The 15,479-nt window shown below is 34.4% G+C and overlaps 1 protein-coding gene across 2 annotated transcripts in view; it reads left to right on the top strand.

Moving 5' to 3' along the window:
• HDAC9 (histone deacetylase 9) overlaps window positions 1-15,479 on the top strand; it is a 914,075-nt gene that overhangs the window by 839,087 nt on the left and 59,509 nt on the right. For both annotated transcript variants that reach the window (XM_055272501.2, XM_063637042.1), the window contains exon 23: window positions 7,190-7,323. In XM_055272501.2, the coding sequence (XP_055128476.1) occupies window positions 7,190-7,323 (134 nt within the window). The remainder of the gene's footprint in view (window positions 1-7,189; window positions 7,324-15,479) is intronic.

Below are 15,479 nucleotides of genomic sequence, written 5' to 3'. Positions count from 1 at the left end.
ACACACTTAAATATCTAAAAACAGAACTGCTTGGTGCATGGATACATTTTAAATGATATTGTAGAGAACATGAAAAATTTATCCACTATTTGATATTTGTAAATGTAGTTTAAAAAAAAAACAGAATGATTCTGTTTTATTTAGAAAATACAAGAAGAAGCATGAAATACACAAAGGTAGAATTGGCTATTTCTGGTTGATGGAACTATGTATTTATTATTTATAATTATTTGAAGATCATTTATTTTATATATTTATCAAATAAAAGATAACACTTCATATGATATATCACAACATAGAGCCTATTTATTATATATTATTATACTATTTAATATTTTCTATCATTTTCCAAATTTCTTACAATGAGAATGCAATAATTTTGGTTTTTTAATATAGTTTTATTTTTAATTTAAATTAAAGCTAGTTAAGGTTGTTTCCTTTCACTACCACTATTCTCTGGGAACTATTTGGAAATGTTAGAGAGAAGCATTTGAGACATGCCACCTTGAAGGATGAATCCTTTTGTGTTATCTGACTTAGTTATTAAATATGTATATAAGGCTTAATCTTTGAGCCTTCTTAGAGCAACTTTTCATTTCAAACAACTTCTAAACTAGAGAAAATACTGACACAATATGATTTCTTAGCAGAAACCAACCCCTATAAAGTATCAGGAAATCAAATTGAAATTGATAATTTGAAACCATTACCATATTGATATCTTATTTAATTCTGTTTTTATAATCAAAAATATTAAATTTGTTTGTACTAAATTAATGAAACCAAACAGGATTTCATTCTGAAAAGGCCCTTCTAATTCTCTTTCTCAATGGTATCAAGGTCTTGGTAATTACCAATTCAGCTCCACTTGGTCATCAAAAGAAATGATTTGTTACAGTGTAGAATCCTTCTCATGCTTATAATTTAATGCTGATAGACAATTTTTAAAACAACCAGGCTACATGTAGGATTCTTTAGTAGTAGTTGTGGTGTTTGATTAATGCCTCATTCTAAAATATTTCCTAAAATAAAAGCTTAAAGTACCAAATCTCTTTTAAAAAGTATCTGACACGGCTGGGCATGGTGGCTTATGCCTGTAATTCCAGCTCTTTGGGAGGCCAAGGCTGGTGGATCCCGAGGTCAACAGATCAAGACCATCCTGGCCAACCAACATGGTGAAACCCCGTCTCTACTAAAAATACAAAAATTAGCTGGGTGTGGTGGTGCACGCCTGTAGTCCCAGCTACTCAGGAGGCTGAGGCCGGAGAATCGCTTGAACCCGGGAGGCAGAGGTTGCAGTGAGCCGAGATCACGCCACTGCACTGTAGCCCAGGTGACAGAGCAAGACGCCACCTCAAAAAAAAAAAAAAAAAAAAGTATCTGAAACAATATGATTTCTTATCAGAAACCAACACCTATAAAGTATACAGATTCTTTTGTAGTCAATGCAGGTAATAGGGATGACTGTCAAGGCTGATTTTTAGTCAGTGCATCCCAATATGAGCCTGCACATGTGGCTGCTCTGAGGCATCCAAGTTCCTCCTTCAGTTCTGCACTCAGTTATGAAACTGATGGCCTATGTGGATGTTGAGAACCCCGTTCCATCTCTATGTCCAGTGATTGCTTGAGCCTACAAGGTACCATGGTACATACAGGAATATGTTTTCCACTTAATCACTTAGCCCATCAGCCCTCACACTCAAAACGCTCAACCCCCCTTGAGGAAGGTCTCTGCTATAATTTTTCAACTCTGAAGGTTTTATTAAGTTTACTGTCAAATGTAGGATGAGCTTTTGTGTCTTTAGTGAAGCTAGAAGTAAATATGATTACATGAAACTTGCAATCATGCCTACTAAAAATGTTATATATGCTCTAATCTAACACACACATATACACACACACACACACACACGCATACACATGCCACTGAAACCTTTAATATGTCCTGAAAAATAATACCTTCACCTTGGTAGTCACACTTAGCTGGCATCTTTAATGTTTCTAATATGTACAGTAACAATGGACACAGCAGAATTCAGGATAATAAAATTAAAAAAAACACTGAATTGCTTATTTTGATTTGAAGAAAGGGCATGGGCCTTGTAGAAATTTCTATACATCACTTGAATGTTTTGTGCATGCATAACTCAGAGTTCAGCTGCCTCAATCTCTGACTGCAGAGATCACATGGGTAACATGTGAATGGAAATAAACCCTGTAGGTAAAAGAAAGAGGAATTTGGATAGAGATCAAAGATTGACTTCATTCCACTCTTTCCTTCCACTTTTTACTATCCCATCTAAATTTGGCATTTTATGGGACTTTTTTTCGTTCCCAAAGGAAAGAGTGAACTTAAACCAGATTTGGATCTCTCTCTCTCTCTCTCTTTCTTTAATCCAGTGATTTGGTTTGTTCTATAGTGACTTTAGATAATTGAATTCTCAATTACTAGAAATTATTAGTAAGATTTCTGGCTTGATTTATTATATCTTTTAAAATTATAACTGTAGCCCTGGTTTAGGTTACAGAAAAAGCTGTCTAGAATATTTAATAATATGATTAACAGAAATGTGTCCTTACCTATTAGGTTTTTTACATAAATTTCCTAGAATGGTACTAATTACTATGTGCTATTAATCTTGGCTTAGGGTAAGAACATTTCTAAGCACTAGGATCAAAATTTGGCATTACTTATTTTCTGAATGTTTATCATTCTTTTTATGGTCATCCGGTAATAAGGTAGTTTAGTGTGGACAGCCTCATTCGTAAATGGCCTGGGTAAAAGATTCTTATTGGCATCATAATGAGGTCCATAGGAATTGAGAAACACTAAAATGCTTGATAACAGTATTTAACTAATTTTTAAATACTTTTTAAATGAATTTTTGTCAAGAATTTTAAAACATGGGATAATTGTAAAGTGACTAATTTGACTTCCATCCAAATAGTAGTTAAGTGGTTAAAATCAATATTAAAGTGCTTCAAGATATTGAGGCGATTAACTCGTCCTGTTCGTGGTGAACATCAAGTGCTAGACCAGAAGGGAAAATCTAGGCAGTTGTTTACCAAGTGGATTATTTTAATGCATTACTAGGATTAATGTATTATTTTATTGTTCAAAATAGAAGCAACGTAATTTAGTTTCAGGTTCTTATTATCTGATGATTTTATAGGCTTTCATTAAATTCTAGTGAATACATCCTGAGAATTTATTTTCTTTTCAAACAAAAGACTATGACAATTAAAAGATCATTGGTTGCCAGGGGTTGAGGGGCAGAGAGGGAGGATGAATAGGTAAATCACAGGAAATTTTCAGGGCAGTCAACGATTCTGTCTGATAGTATAATGGTGGATACATGACATTATGCATTTGTCAAAACCCACAGAATGTACAACACAGTGTGAACCTCAGCTATACTTTAGTTAATAATAATGCATTGGTACTGGCTTATCAATCACAACAAATGTACCAAAATAATGCAAAATGTTAATATGGAAAGAAAGAGATTGGATATGGGAACTTGCTGTGTACTTCCTGCTCAGTTTTTCCGTGAATACAAAACTGCTCTAAAAATAAAATCTATGAATTATAAAAAATTCAATTGATTTAAAAATTATTTTTTTGCTGTAAAAAATTTAATTTTTTATATAAAGCATATAAAAAATGAAATGTTCTATTGAAACACGTATTTTTATTTATTTTTATTTACCCTACCTTTTGGCAATTGCCCCTGAAATTGGACAGGTTGGATGCCATGATAATTTTTTCTAAATGTTGAATGAGAAACATTCAAATTTGGCAATATGAGACATTACATATTCTTAAACACTTTTATGTGACAGTATCTCAAAATGCTGAATTAAATATTAAAATCATCCTTTTAAATTTATGGTTGACTTCCAAAAGATAGAAAAAGGAGAATAAATCCTAAAGCTGTTGACTACCCTGGGGGCATCTATACCAAAATCTCCAATTGGTCAGAGTTGGAACATTAATAATCTACTGCATATTGCAAAAGAGGGTCAGAGGCTTGGCCCTAAGAAGGGAAGGGAATTTAATTGGAGACCAGAATAAAGAAAGAATGACAAATGGCCAACACTTTGGAAAAGAATAAATAGGAGAAAAGAAAATACTCCTAAATAAAACATCACATCTATCTTAGCTTTTGCCACCAATAAAGGGAATTTCCAAAAGAAAGTTTCAGAGAAAGAGAGAGAAAGAATGTAAGAGAGAAAGAGAAAAAGAAGAAAGAAAGAAAGAAAGATGCCCTGACTTTCTTCTCCATGAGGATTTGTAATAAAGTTTTAAGGTCCATATTTATAATATACATGTGCAAACAACAACAGCAAACTCCACAACCAGTCTTGCAATATAAGAATTTAAAATAGGTCCTAGATGGTAGTGTCCCAGGTATCCAGCAAAAGCAAACAATATCACACTTGAGCCAGACTTGAAAGACAGATACCACATTCAACCCCGGTGTCTTAGTTCAGGCTGCTGTATCAAAATATAATAGACTGATAGGTTATAAACAACAGAAATTTATTTCTCACAGTTCTGGTTGCTGTAAGTCTGAGAACAGCTTGCCAGCATGGTCAGGTTCTGGTCAGGGCCTTCTGTAATAAAGACTGCCAAGTAAAGGCTTGGACCCTTAGAAGGCAACAAGAGAACTAGAGGACTCTCTGGGTCCCTTTTGTAAGGGTACAAATCTAATTTACGAAGACTCTACCTCATCTGGATTAAAGAGTGCCAACTTCTCCTTAGATCCTTAGAAGACAACAAGAGAGCTAGAGGACTCTCTCTGGGGTCCCTTTTTTAAGGGTACTGATCTCATTCATGAGGACTCTACCTAATTACCAAAGGCTGCCTCTCAAAAACATCACTTTGGAGTTTAGCATTTCCACATATAAATTTTGGGGTGTAGTCACATTCAGTCCATTGCACCAAGCTTCAAATATTTTTCACATATAAAGTTACAATCAATACGAGCTCAAAGTACTCCACAAATTAAATAAACTAATAAAAGTTTTTTAAAAAGGGGTAATTAAGGCAGCATGAACATGAATCAGCAGAAACAACAAACAGTAAACTAAACCAAAAGATTTCAAATGTCAGCTACAGAATATAAAATAATTATGCTGAAAGAAATAAAAGAAGAAATAAAAACATAAACAAGGAGTTAAGAAAGTATCATAATGACCAATAAGTCACGAAATAGAACAAAATCAGAATTCTAGAGTTAAATAATACCATCACAGAAATGAAAATATCACTAAAGATGTGATGTAGCAGATTAGAGATGTCTGAAGAGGGAAAGTCTGGAAGACAGCTCTGAATCAAAAATATACATAATGCAGGACAGAGAGAGATGGAAAATATGAAAGGGAACTTAAAAGAGATCAAGGAAATATTTACAGACAATGTCCACCTACATCTATGTGGAATTTCAAAATAATATAATAAACATTTTATTTCAGCAAACTTAAACACTGAAATAAAAGAAGGAAACGCCTATAAAAATATAACTTAGGACGATATAGAAAGCAGGTGTAGTCATATAATCCCTTTAAAAATTCAATCAATACTAAAAATATTCTTCAAAGTGAGCACAAGACCTTAATGGTTTCATACGAGATTTCTCCCCAACATTCTGGCATCAGATAAAAACAGAGGGTCCCAACCACATCAAAATTCATTATAGCCAGTACAAGAATGTAAAGTACAGATTAACCCCATTCATGAACATACTCAAAAAAATCTTAAAGCATTAGCAAAACAAATCCAGGTGTGTACTAAAAAGATAATACATTATGACCAAGCTTATTTTACTTCCTAAATGCAATGATGGCTTCATATTTGAAATATTAATTAATGTAACTAACAACACTGTGAAATTATGGGGAAAAGTCTATCTGTGTAAAGAAATAATTAGATTAAATTACATTTGTAATGAAATTTCTAAGTTAAATTAGAAATAGAAAACTCCCCTCTTACACTGAATGAAACCACAATAAGATGCCATTTTTTTTACCACCCACTTGCCAAATCATACCAAATGTTGGCAAGGATGTGACTTAACTGGAATTCTTACATATACTGTTTCTGAGGGTGGGGCTTGGTAATAGCCCTTTGGAAATAATCTGGCATTATTTAGCAGATTTTTAAGACTCAACAATTCCATTTCAAATGTGCATATGTGCACCGGAAGACCCATGTAAGAATGTTCATGGCGACGTTATTTGTAATGGCAAAAAAACTGGAATTTGGTGATAACAAGAAAACCAACTCTCTGTCAATAGAAGAATGGGTAGATAACCTCTGTTGACATATAATGGCCTACTAGACAGCAAAAAAACTATAGCTACAGGCATCAACAGAGATGAGCTAACAAAATACATGAAAATAGCAAGTTGCAAAAGTGTAAAACCATTTTTATAAAGTTCAAAAACAAGGAAATTAAACAAAGGAAAGCAATGGAATTATAAACTTAGGATCCTGATCTCCCACAAGGAGGAGGATAGCTGCGTCAGAGAGAGGCACATGGGGGTTTAAAAGTGTTGGTAACTTAATTTTCCTTAAGTTGGAAGGTAAAAAAGCAGATATTTGTCTTATTATTGTATTTTATAACACGTTTAGATGTTATTCATATTTTGCATTTATCAAATGTTTCATAATAAAATAATGCTTATAAAAATCTAATGTAATAGATTTTACATTACATTAGATAATGTAAATAATTATATCAGATAATGTAAATTTGTAATAGATAGCAATTTTGGGCATAGAAAACTTTCTATAATAAAGGCCAATGATAGCGACAGGAAGCATATGGTAAGCAAATGGAACAATTTACCTTGTTAACACCCGCTGAATAGTATTCAGTTTTTTTATCCAGATACATACAGACCATGTTATGAAAAGCAGCCCTGTGCACTGGTGAAGAGCCAGATTGGTGACAGTCTTGGTTGTGATACTTCTTAGCTGTGGGATCTTGGGCTTTGGGTCCCTTATCTGTAAAATAGAGATAATAACAGGACCTAATCCATGAAGTTATTTTGAGTATTGGATGAGTTAGCACACAGAAAATGCTTAGTAATGACTTACTCAAAATACGTGCTCAACACTAGATTCTAGTGATCATTTTCTCTTGATTTAATACTTTGAAATGTTCTGTTTGTATTATGGTAGGTTTTGGTCATTTGACGAAGCAATTGATGACATTGGCTGATGGACGTGTGGTGTTGGCTCTAGAAGGAGGACATGATCTCACAGCCATCTGTGATGCATCAGAAGCCTGTGTAAATGCCCTTCTAGGAAATGAGGTAAAAAAGTGAAAGTACAAAAGGGCAGGGGTAAAGAATCAGGGATGTATGCATGCATATTTTTAAACTAAAAAAAAATTCTGCAGACTCAGAAAGCTTAACATTGCTCTTACCATTAAGAAAGAAGGTAAGCCTTAGATAAGATAAGTTTACATGTTCTCGTATACTACAATGTTATCCCAGGTATAGAATCCACATAGCACTCGCTCCCTTCAATCAGGTTAGCCACGGAGCTCAAAAATAAGAACGTTTTGTCTACTGACCCAACCGATGAGTATGGAAACATTGAATAAGAAATAAAACTTTAGAAAATGTCTGGAGGTTTCTTGTAGGATTATGTTATTTCTGGGAAAAAAAACTATTTTAAAAATTGGTAAACTATTTTTGTCACCATTTAAGAATTCTTTATGCTAAGAGATAGGTATTTCCATCTTACAGATGGTGAGAATGAGTCTCAAAAATGTTGAGAAATCGACCCAAAGTCATGCAGTCAGAATGCATTACAAGATCCAAGACATGAACGTGAATCTAAATGGCCAAAGACCATTATTTTTTCTTTCACATCACATGGCTACATTGCAACATATTTTCTGACTGCTCTGCAGAATTCAGATCCAATTGCTATGAGGTTCACTTCCAGCTCATGGCAACATTTTCAACCAATTAGTTGCAATTCAGCAAATAGTTCTAAGTTTCTATGTATTAATTAATATTATCCATTAATCTATTTTCTATAGTGATTATACAGTAGTGTTAGGACTACCATATGCATTTTGCCTTTTTTTTATGAATTTGCAATATGATTTTGCTTATTAAACATATACAAAATCTCTTTAAAAATCTATCATTCATATCATTTTTTAATTGTAATGCATGCCTTTGCCTGTAGTATTTATGAAACAAAATGTACCTTTTCTTCTGCACATAGAACAGATAGTTCTTATTGTAATCATTATTTTACAAACCTGTAGTGTTTCCATATGACTATTTTTCATATATATTGAAGTAAAAATGTATGTTGTTAATTTGAAGAAAAAATATGAGAGAGAAAACTTAAGCATTGCTCAAGTACTTTACTCTTGCTAATTTTTTTTTTTTTTTCTGAGACAGAGTCTCGCTCTGTCGCCCTGGCTGGAGTGCAGTGGCGCCATCTCGGCTCACTGCAACCTCCGCCACCGGGGTTGAAGTGATTCTCATGCCTCAGCCACCCAAGTAGCTGGGATTACAGGTGTGCACCATCACGCCCAGCTAATTTTTGTATTTTTAGTAGAGACGGGGTTTCACCATGTTGGCTAGGCTGGTCTCGAACTCCTGACCTCGTGATCTGTCTGCCTCGGCCTCCCAAAGTGCTGGAATTACAGGCCTGAACCACTGCGCCTGGCTGTCTTGTTAGTTTTAGACAGCACAGTAACTCAAAGGATGTAATTATCTAATGGTTAGTGTCAACAAAGTACTGCTCTTTCAGATCACACACAATTCAACGTGTGTAAAATTTTCTAAAATGTGACTGTCTTTCTGTGATTCCTGTAAGCCAGTAATGTCAAACAGGATGTTGAGTATTTTTTTGTGGCAGTAAGGGAGTGCAAGAAATAAATGCTATTTTTATTTTATAAGTTGATGTTGGGGTGCTTTTTTGCCCCCTAGATAACATTTTTTGCATAGTCACCTGTATTCTGAAATCACTTATTTGATTTTAAATATAGAAACATGTTACAGAAGCATAATAATATTAATATTTGCATTATAAAAGTTTACACCAGATGTGCAGACAATCAGAATAGGTTGTGGATTTGTAGCTCCATGGATAACTGACCTAGCCAGAAAGAAATGTTACCTGATTGCAAAAGCCAACTACTTTTCTGCCTATGTGGAAGGAAATCAGGGATTTTACTGGCTTTCTTTGAACACTTGCATTCAAATGTCTCTATACTCATAATCTTTTGCTCTTAACCCAACATTTCCAATGAGGATGGAGTGATCTCCCCTATGATCTCTTTCTTTAAGAAATGATTATGTTTCAGAACAGATTCAATTGTGTGGAGTTACATGTTTTTCTTAATTTATCTGTGTTTACTGTAAAGCAAAGTGTGTTTTGTACCTTGCTGCCATTCTATGCCCTTTTGACTGGGAGAACGCTGGTCATTTTAGTACACGTGCTTTTCGTGGAGATGAAATAGACTGCTTTTGTAGAGCAATTTAGTGACTTTAAAATTGATGGCAATATGAGAGATTACATATTCTTAAATACTCCTATATGAAAGTATCTCGCTGGCCGGGTGCAGTGTCTCACGCCTGTAATCCCAGCACTTTGGGAGGCCAAGGCGGGTGGATCACGAGGTCAGGAGATTGAAACCATCCTGGCTAACATGGTGAAACCCCGTCTCTACTAAAAATACAAAAAATTAGCCGGGCCTGGTGGCAGGTGCCTGTAGTCCCAGCTACTCCGGAGCCTGAGGCAGGAGAATGGCGTGAACCCAGGAGGCGGAGCTTGCAGAGAGCCGAGATCCCACCACTGCACTCCAGCCTGGGTGACAGAACGAGACTCTGTCTCAGAAAAACAAAACAAACAAAAAAAAATCTCAAAATGCTGAATTAAATATTAAAACCACCCTTTTAAATTTATGAATGACTTCCAAAAAGATAGAAAAAGGAGAGTGAATACTGCAACTGTTGGCTACCTTGGAGGCATCTGTTTGAAAATCAGCAGTTGGTCAGAATTTGAACATTAATAATCTACTGCATATTGCAAAAGATAGTCAGAGCCTTGGGCCTAAGAAGGAAAGGGAATTTAATTGGAGACCAGAACGCAGAAAGAATGACAATGATATCACCTGATTTAAAGTTGGAGACCTGTGCCTTTTCTCTACATGTTTAGAAAGACCAGGCTTGAGAAAGAGAAAGGAATAAAGGTATCGCTGGACAATATTAAACCTGACCATGTGAGTGTTTAGATTGCTAAAATTTCCAGTAAGTGCTAACTGAAATGATTATTTTTGGCTATATTGACTATTGAACTTACTAATTAATATGTATGTCTTATGGTAAATTTGAGTTAGTTATTATGATGCCCTAAATACCAGCTTGTCCCTTTTGGTTGGTGATCTTCAGTTGCATAAGCACAACCTGAAATTATTTCAATATAAACTAAAGGAAGGGAGGTTTAAATAATGTATGCTTTTCTATATTTTTTGCATTAAACTTTCTTGGGAACATAAATAAGAATATAGATTTCCTAGCAAATACTTTAAGGGTAACAATGAATATGGGATTATTGAATTTTTGAAAGGTAAATTTTGTTGTGTCAGGTCTATCAGTATATGGAAGAACAAAGTTAAGAAAAAGCAAGATTATTAAAAGTGAAAAATTAAAGAAAAATACAAGTGTGTTGTACATTATAATTCATTTGGAAAAAGGAAATGAAAATATAATACATAAAACACATTAAAGAATGGAGAGTTCTCACTTTCATTGACAATATAATTTATAATCCAAGGCCTGGTTTTCTGTATTTTTTTTTCCAGGTCAAAGATAATTATGACTACACTGAAGTTTTAAATTTCATTCTTTTAGAAAAATAATATATAAGACATATTGCATGTACCTCGCCATTTTTTAAAAAGTGCATATATGTAGTTTTCACAGTAGTTTTATATGGTAAGCTGTAGGTAAAAAAATACAAAAGGATGTCTTTCAGATTGTGATTTCAAATCCCAGTTTCCCTCCAAACCCTTTATTCAATGATTAATAGAGCAATTATAACTCATTATCTGGGATTTCACTTTTACAAATAACAAAATGTAGTAAAGCTTGAACTTAAAACATTGGCAGAACCCACTTTAGTTTCTCAACACTGAACATGCAATTGAACTCACATTAGAAAGGTCAAGAGGGGCCTTTCTGAGGGCCTCTGCTCTTTGTCAGATGTATTTATTCATGTGCAGAGGATTAGAATTCATAAACATTTTGCCAGTTTTTTGAATGCTATTTCTTTCCCTTGTTGTTTTTGGCCAGGCCATGTCAATACAGCAAAATTTGCTTCTTAGGGCTTATTATCAGCAGAATAATATGTATTACATAACCCAAAGTAATTATAAAATCAGCAGGAACCGTTAGCTTTGCATCTGTGTAGACACATGGATGGGTACCAAAAAACTGGATTTTTAAAAATCTTAGTTATCTGAGTGTTGCACCCAAAACAGGCATTTTCTTCTTTTTAAATATCTTTATCATGAAAATGATCTACTTAGCAAAACATCTCTTAACTATTCTTTTAAGAAATATGTACAAGGTCAGTCAAAATAATATACTATTGGATTAAAACTAATTTGAGCATGGTACAGGAAATTCCTAGAGGCAACTGATTTTGAAGACATACCAGAAGTCCATTTTTTTCTTTTTCTTGGCAAAGTTTAGAACTTAGATTTATCAGTCCAATCAGTGCCTGATGAGTATTTTTGATCTTTTTCAATGAAGCACTTAGAAACACCAGCTTGGGGTTTGCAAGAAATTGAAGTGAATATTTAAATGAGAAGAATCTTTAAGTTGCTTGGAAAGGCATTAGGGATACTTGTGTCAATAACCACATAGTTTTTAGAATTCGTAATAGAAACATCTGTGAGGTTCCCAGAAAATCTCATTTTGGTAATCTGTATTTGAGCTGATTGGCAAACAGTGTCACAGTTGCTTTAAGGCCAAATTTGCCTACTGTTATGCAAAGCCAATTAGTGGCACCCCGGGTTACTTCCTCTGAAAGAAATTTTCCCAAGAGGTGAGAAAAGCTTTAAGCAGTTGCCATTCCTATGGAATCTAAAACAAAAACATTGAAAAACTTCAAGCAAGTCAAAGAAAGGAGAGGACATGTAGTAGCAGAAGCCTTGGGTAGTGAGTTGAGAACATGGCCATTAGAAGATCCCCTGTCGATACCGAATAAATGATGATTTCTAAGCTTGTGAGAGGAAAAAAGCAAAACAAATTGTCATAGATCTGGAAGCTGTTGAGATTATGCTAAAGCGTCTAGTACTGCAAGTTCAGCATTTACACTTGGAGCATGTAGCATGTTTTGATTTCCCTCACTCTTTTTAAAATTTGGATTCTGATTTCTTTTTTTTGTCTCTTCTTTTTTTTTTCTTTCCCTCCCTGCCTCCCTCCTGTTAGTCTTCACTTCCTCACTCCCTTCAACCCTCTCTCCCTTTCTCCCTCCCTCTCTCCACTTTCTTTTTAATAACTGCTATCTCCTGTTGAGTATGCTCAGCTGCTTTTATTTGACTTGAATTTCACAAACAGTGGCTAAACTTAGTGATTGTGTTTGTTGATCATCTTTTAACGATGACGTTTTGCTCTAAAGCTGCTGAAATAGTCTCTTGAATTGACTCTAGTAAGTGTTGACAACCACCCCCGAGGTGAACTCTTGAGATGTTGTTGTCCAAGTTGCTCATCAGGGGTTTGTTTGCATTGGATTCCGAATGGGGAAGTTGTTTTGCCATCTTTTTCATCCTTTAGATTATGTATGGCTGAGGCTTAGTCCATTGGGGAATTGGTGTGAATCTGGGAAAGCTTACAGGCTCCTAAATAGTTGCCATTCATGAGTAAAGGATGGAGGAACTGAATACAGGGACAATGTATGATACGTCAGAATAATGTTTTTCAACGGTTTTCTTTTAAACTTTGAAGGCTCTCCATACTCTGAAAGAGAATGTATGGATAATCTAAAGAGAATAAAACTGTTTGGGGAAAATATTATTTGAAGATACTTTTCAGTGTAGATATGGCCTGTGATGTTGCATTTCTTACATTCAACAAGGCAGAGCCAAATTGGTTGTGGATTTTTTTTTTGTTTATATGTTTTGTCAAATGCCAAATGAAGTGGAGGTTGTTTGGATAATTCAAAATTCCATTATATAAATTTTCTGTGTAGTCTTTAGGTTTTTCAGAGGGTGTTAAGGAGAATATGGGCCAGGGACCTGGATATTTCACAGGTTGTGGTAATCAATAAAAGAAAGAAAGCAGTTCTTTGCCATGGTGAAACAAACATGTAATGACATTCATTTATCTGACCATTCATTAGTCTTTTATTGGGCATGTATTTTGTGCCCAAAAGTTTCAATATAAGTAAAATTAAAACAAAGTGCTTTGGCAATGTAACATAAAACCATTGTTATAACTACAGAGATGGAAGAATATTTTAATATTTAATTGGTCTTGAATAAAAAATCAGACTAATATGAGCTAATATCTAAGATTATCATATAATGGGAAAGCATAGATAAAGACATTAAGACTTCTTGGAATTGTGGATGGCTCTGTTTGGCTTTGTTTGTTTTGTTTTTGGTAGAGGAGAGGTATGTTGAGTAGAATAAAAGTATATACTGAGGCTGAATCTGGGTAATGGAATATCATAAGGAATTAGAATTTCTGTGAAAAAATATGGAAGCTTTGAATAAATGAATCCCAAGCTTTGGTGTAAAACATCAACAGCAAAAAAACAGCGTTTTGTTTGTTTGTTTGTTTGTTGTGGAGATGGCAGAAGCTTATAGAAGAAAACAAAGCTTACTATGAAAATAACTATTAGCAATTTTCCCAGATAATCAATAAACAAAATTATACTCTAACCACAATATGCTGGAACTGACTGTAAATGACTTGTGAAAGCCAATTGTGTGTATCTCTGCTTAAATCTAAGTTCAATAACATCACATTAGTAGCTTGAAACAGGCCATGGTGGGAATATTTACACCACAGAAATCAGCAAATGCTACAAATTAGGAGTACTTCTTGGACAGTTAGCAGTTCAATATTTACCGGCACACCACTGCTACATAATGTGAAACAGGTCTTGTTAGCAGAAAGGTCAACATTTGGAAAAGAGTATCATACAAAATCTCTTTAATAAAACAAAAAAAAGAAAATATTGAAACATATGAAATTAGCAGATTAAAGGAAGAAGGGATTTAAAAAGCAAATAAAGAGAATACTAAGGCACACAAAGTGAAACAGGACTTACCAAATTTGACTGTCAAATTTAAACTTACTTGCAGAAACAGGGGCAAGTAAACAAGATTTTTGGCATTTAATGTGAGCCAAGCCTTCTTCATAACAACTGATATCCAAACTACGGACATTATGTTAGAAAACTACACATACAGCCCTGAACGAACTTCCCTTCAATGTTGTTAGAACTTCAGTTTGACATGCACTTTTCAACATATATAGTATTTTCCTAACTCTACTGTGTGGTTCTAACTGTTTTCTCATTATGTTGTATATCTACAAACTTACCTTAATGATTAAACAAGAATATCAATAATCTGAATTATCCAACAAATTGCATTCACTATCCTCTTTCCAATAGACCGCTATTCCTTCTTCCATTTATTTTTAGGTTTATTTTTAATTACTTAGTTGGTGATTGCCATAGATGTTTAAATATATCATGTGCAAACTGTCCATGGTTAAGCATCATGGAAATTATAGGATACTATTTGGGTTTCATATGGAACAGAGGCATCTTCTCATAGCCTTCCTCCATTCATTCATTGGCTGATGTATTGTTTTAACCTACATTTCTCTAAGCCATAGTAGTTTTGGATTAAACTCAGTTAACAGAACAATAACTACAGTAATAATCTCAGAGTCTGGCTCACTGGTCCCTCTTACCTTATTCAAGGAATTCCTGCAATATCTCATGTGAGCTGATGACCATGACTGTTCCCTTTACCCCTTGGTCTTCCTGTTACTCTCATAAGACTTATGTCACTGCTATTGACCAGAGATATTTATTGCTGTGTTGATATCACCCTGTGTCATCCACATGTAGGTAGGATGCAGGCAGACCCAATCTGAATAATTTCAATAGTTTGTCAGTGTAATAACTTGATTGTCAATACAATCACCCTGATTCTGATATTTCCCCCAATCTATTTGGTCAAGAATTTTAATGACTTCAAACAAATAAAACAGGTTATTTCGAGAATGACTCATGAATCACAATATGGATAAAATTATAACCAGATTTACTTACAAAATCAAATTAAACATACACAACTAATTGCAGACTTCTCTAAGACAATTATTTAAATGAGAGTTGAGTTTCCACCACCAATCCCTCCTCACTAGGGAATTGATAATAGTTCATCAGCATGGAGAGCCAGGTCTTCATT

Source organism: Symphalangus syndactylus, chromosome 3 (genome assembly GCF_028878055.3).
Source record: "Symphalangus syndactylus isolate Jambi chromosome 3, NHGRI_mSymSyn1-v2.1_pri, whole genome shotgun sequence".
In the NCBI taxonomy this organism is placed as follows: Eukaryota; Metazoa; Chordata; class Mammalia; order Primates; family Hylobatidae; genus Symphalangus; species Symphalangus syndactylus.
The sequence above is the reverse complement of the archived record's forward strand: the minus strand, read 5'-3'. Positions and strand labels throughout refer to the sequence as shown.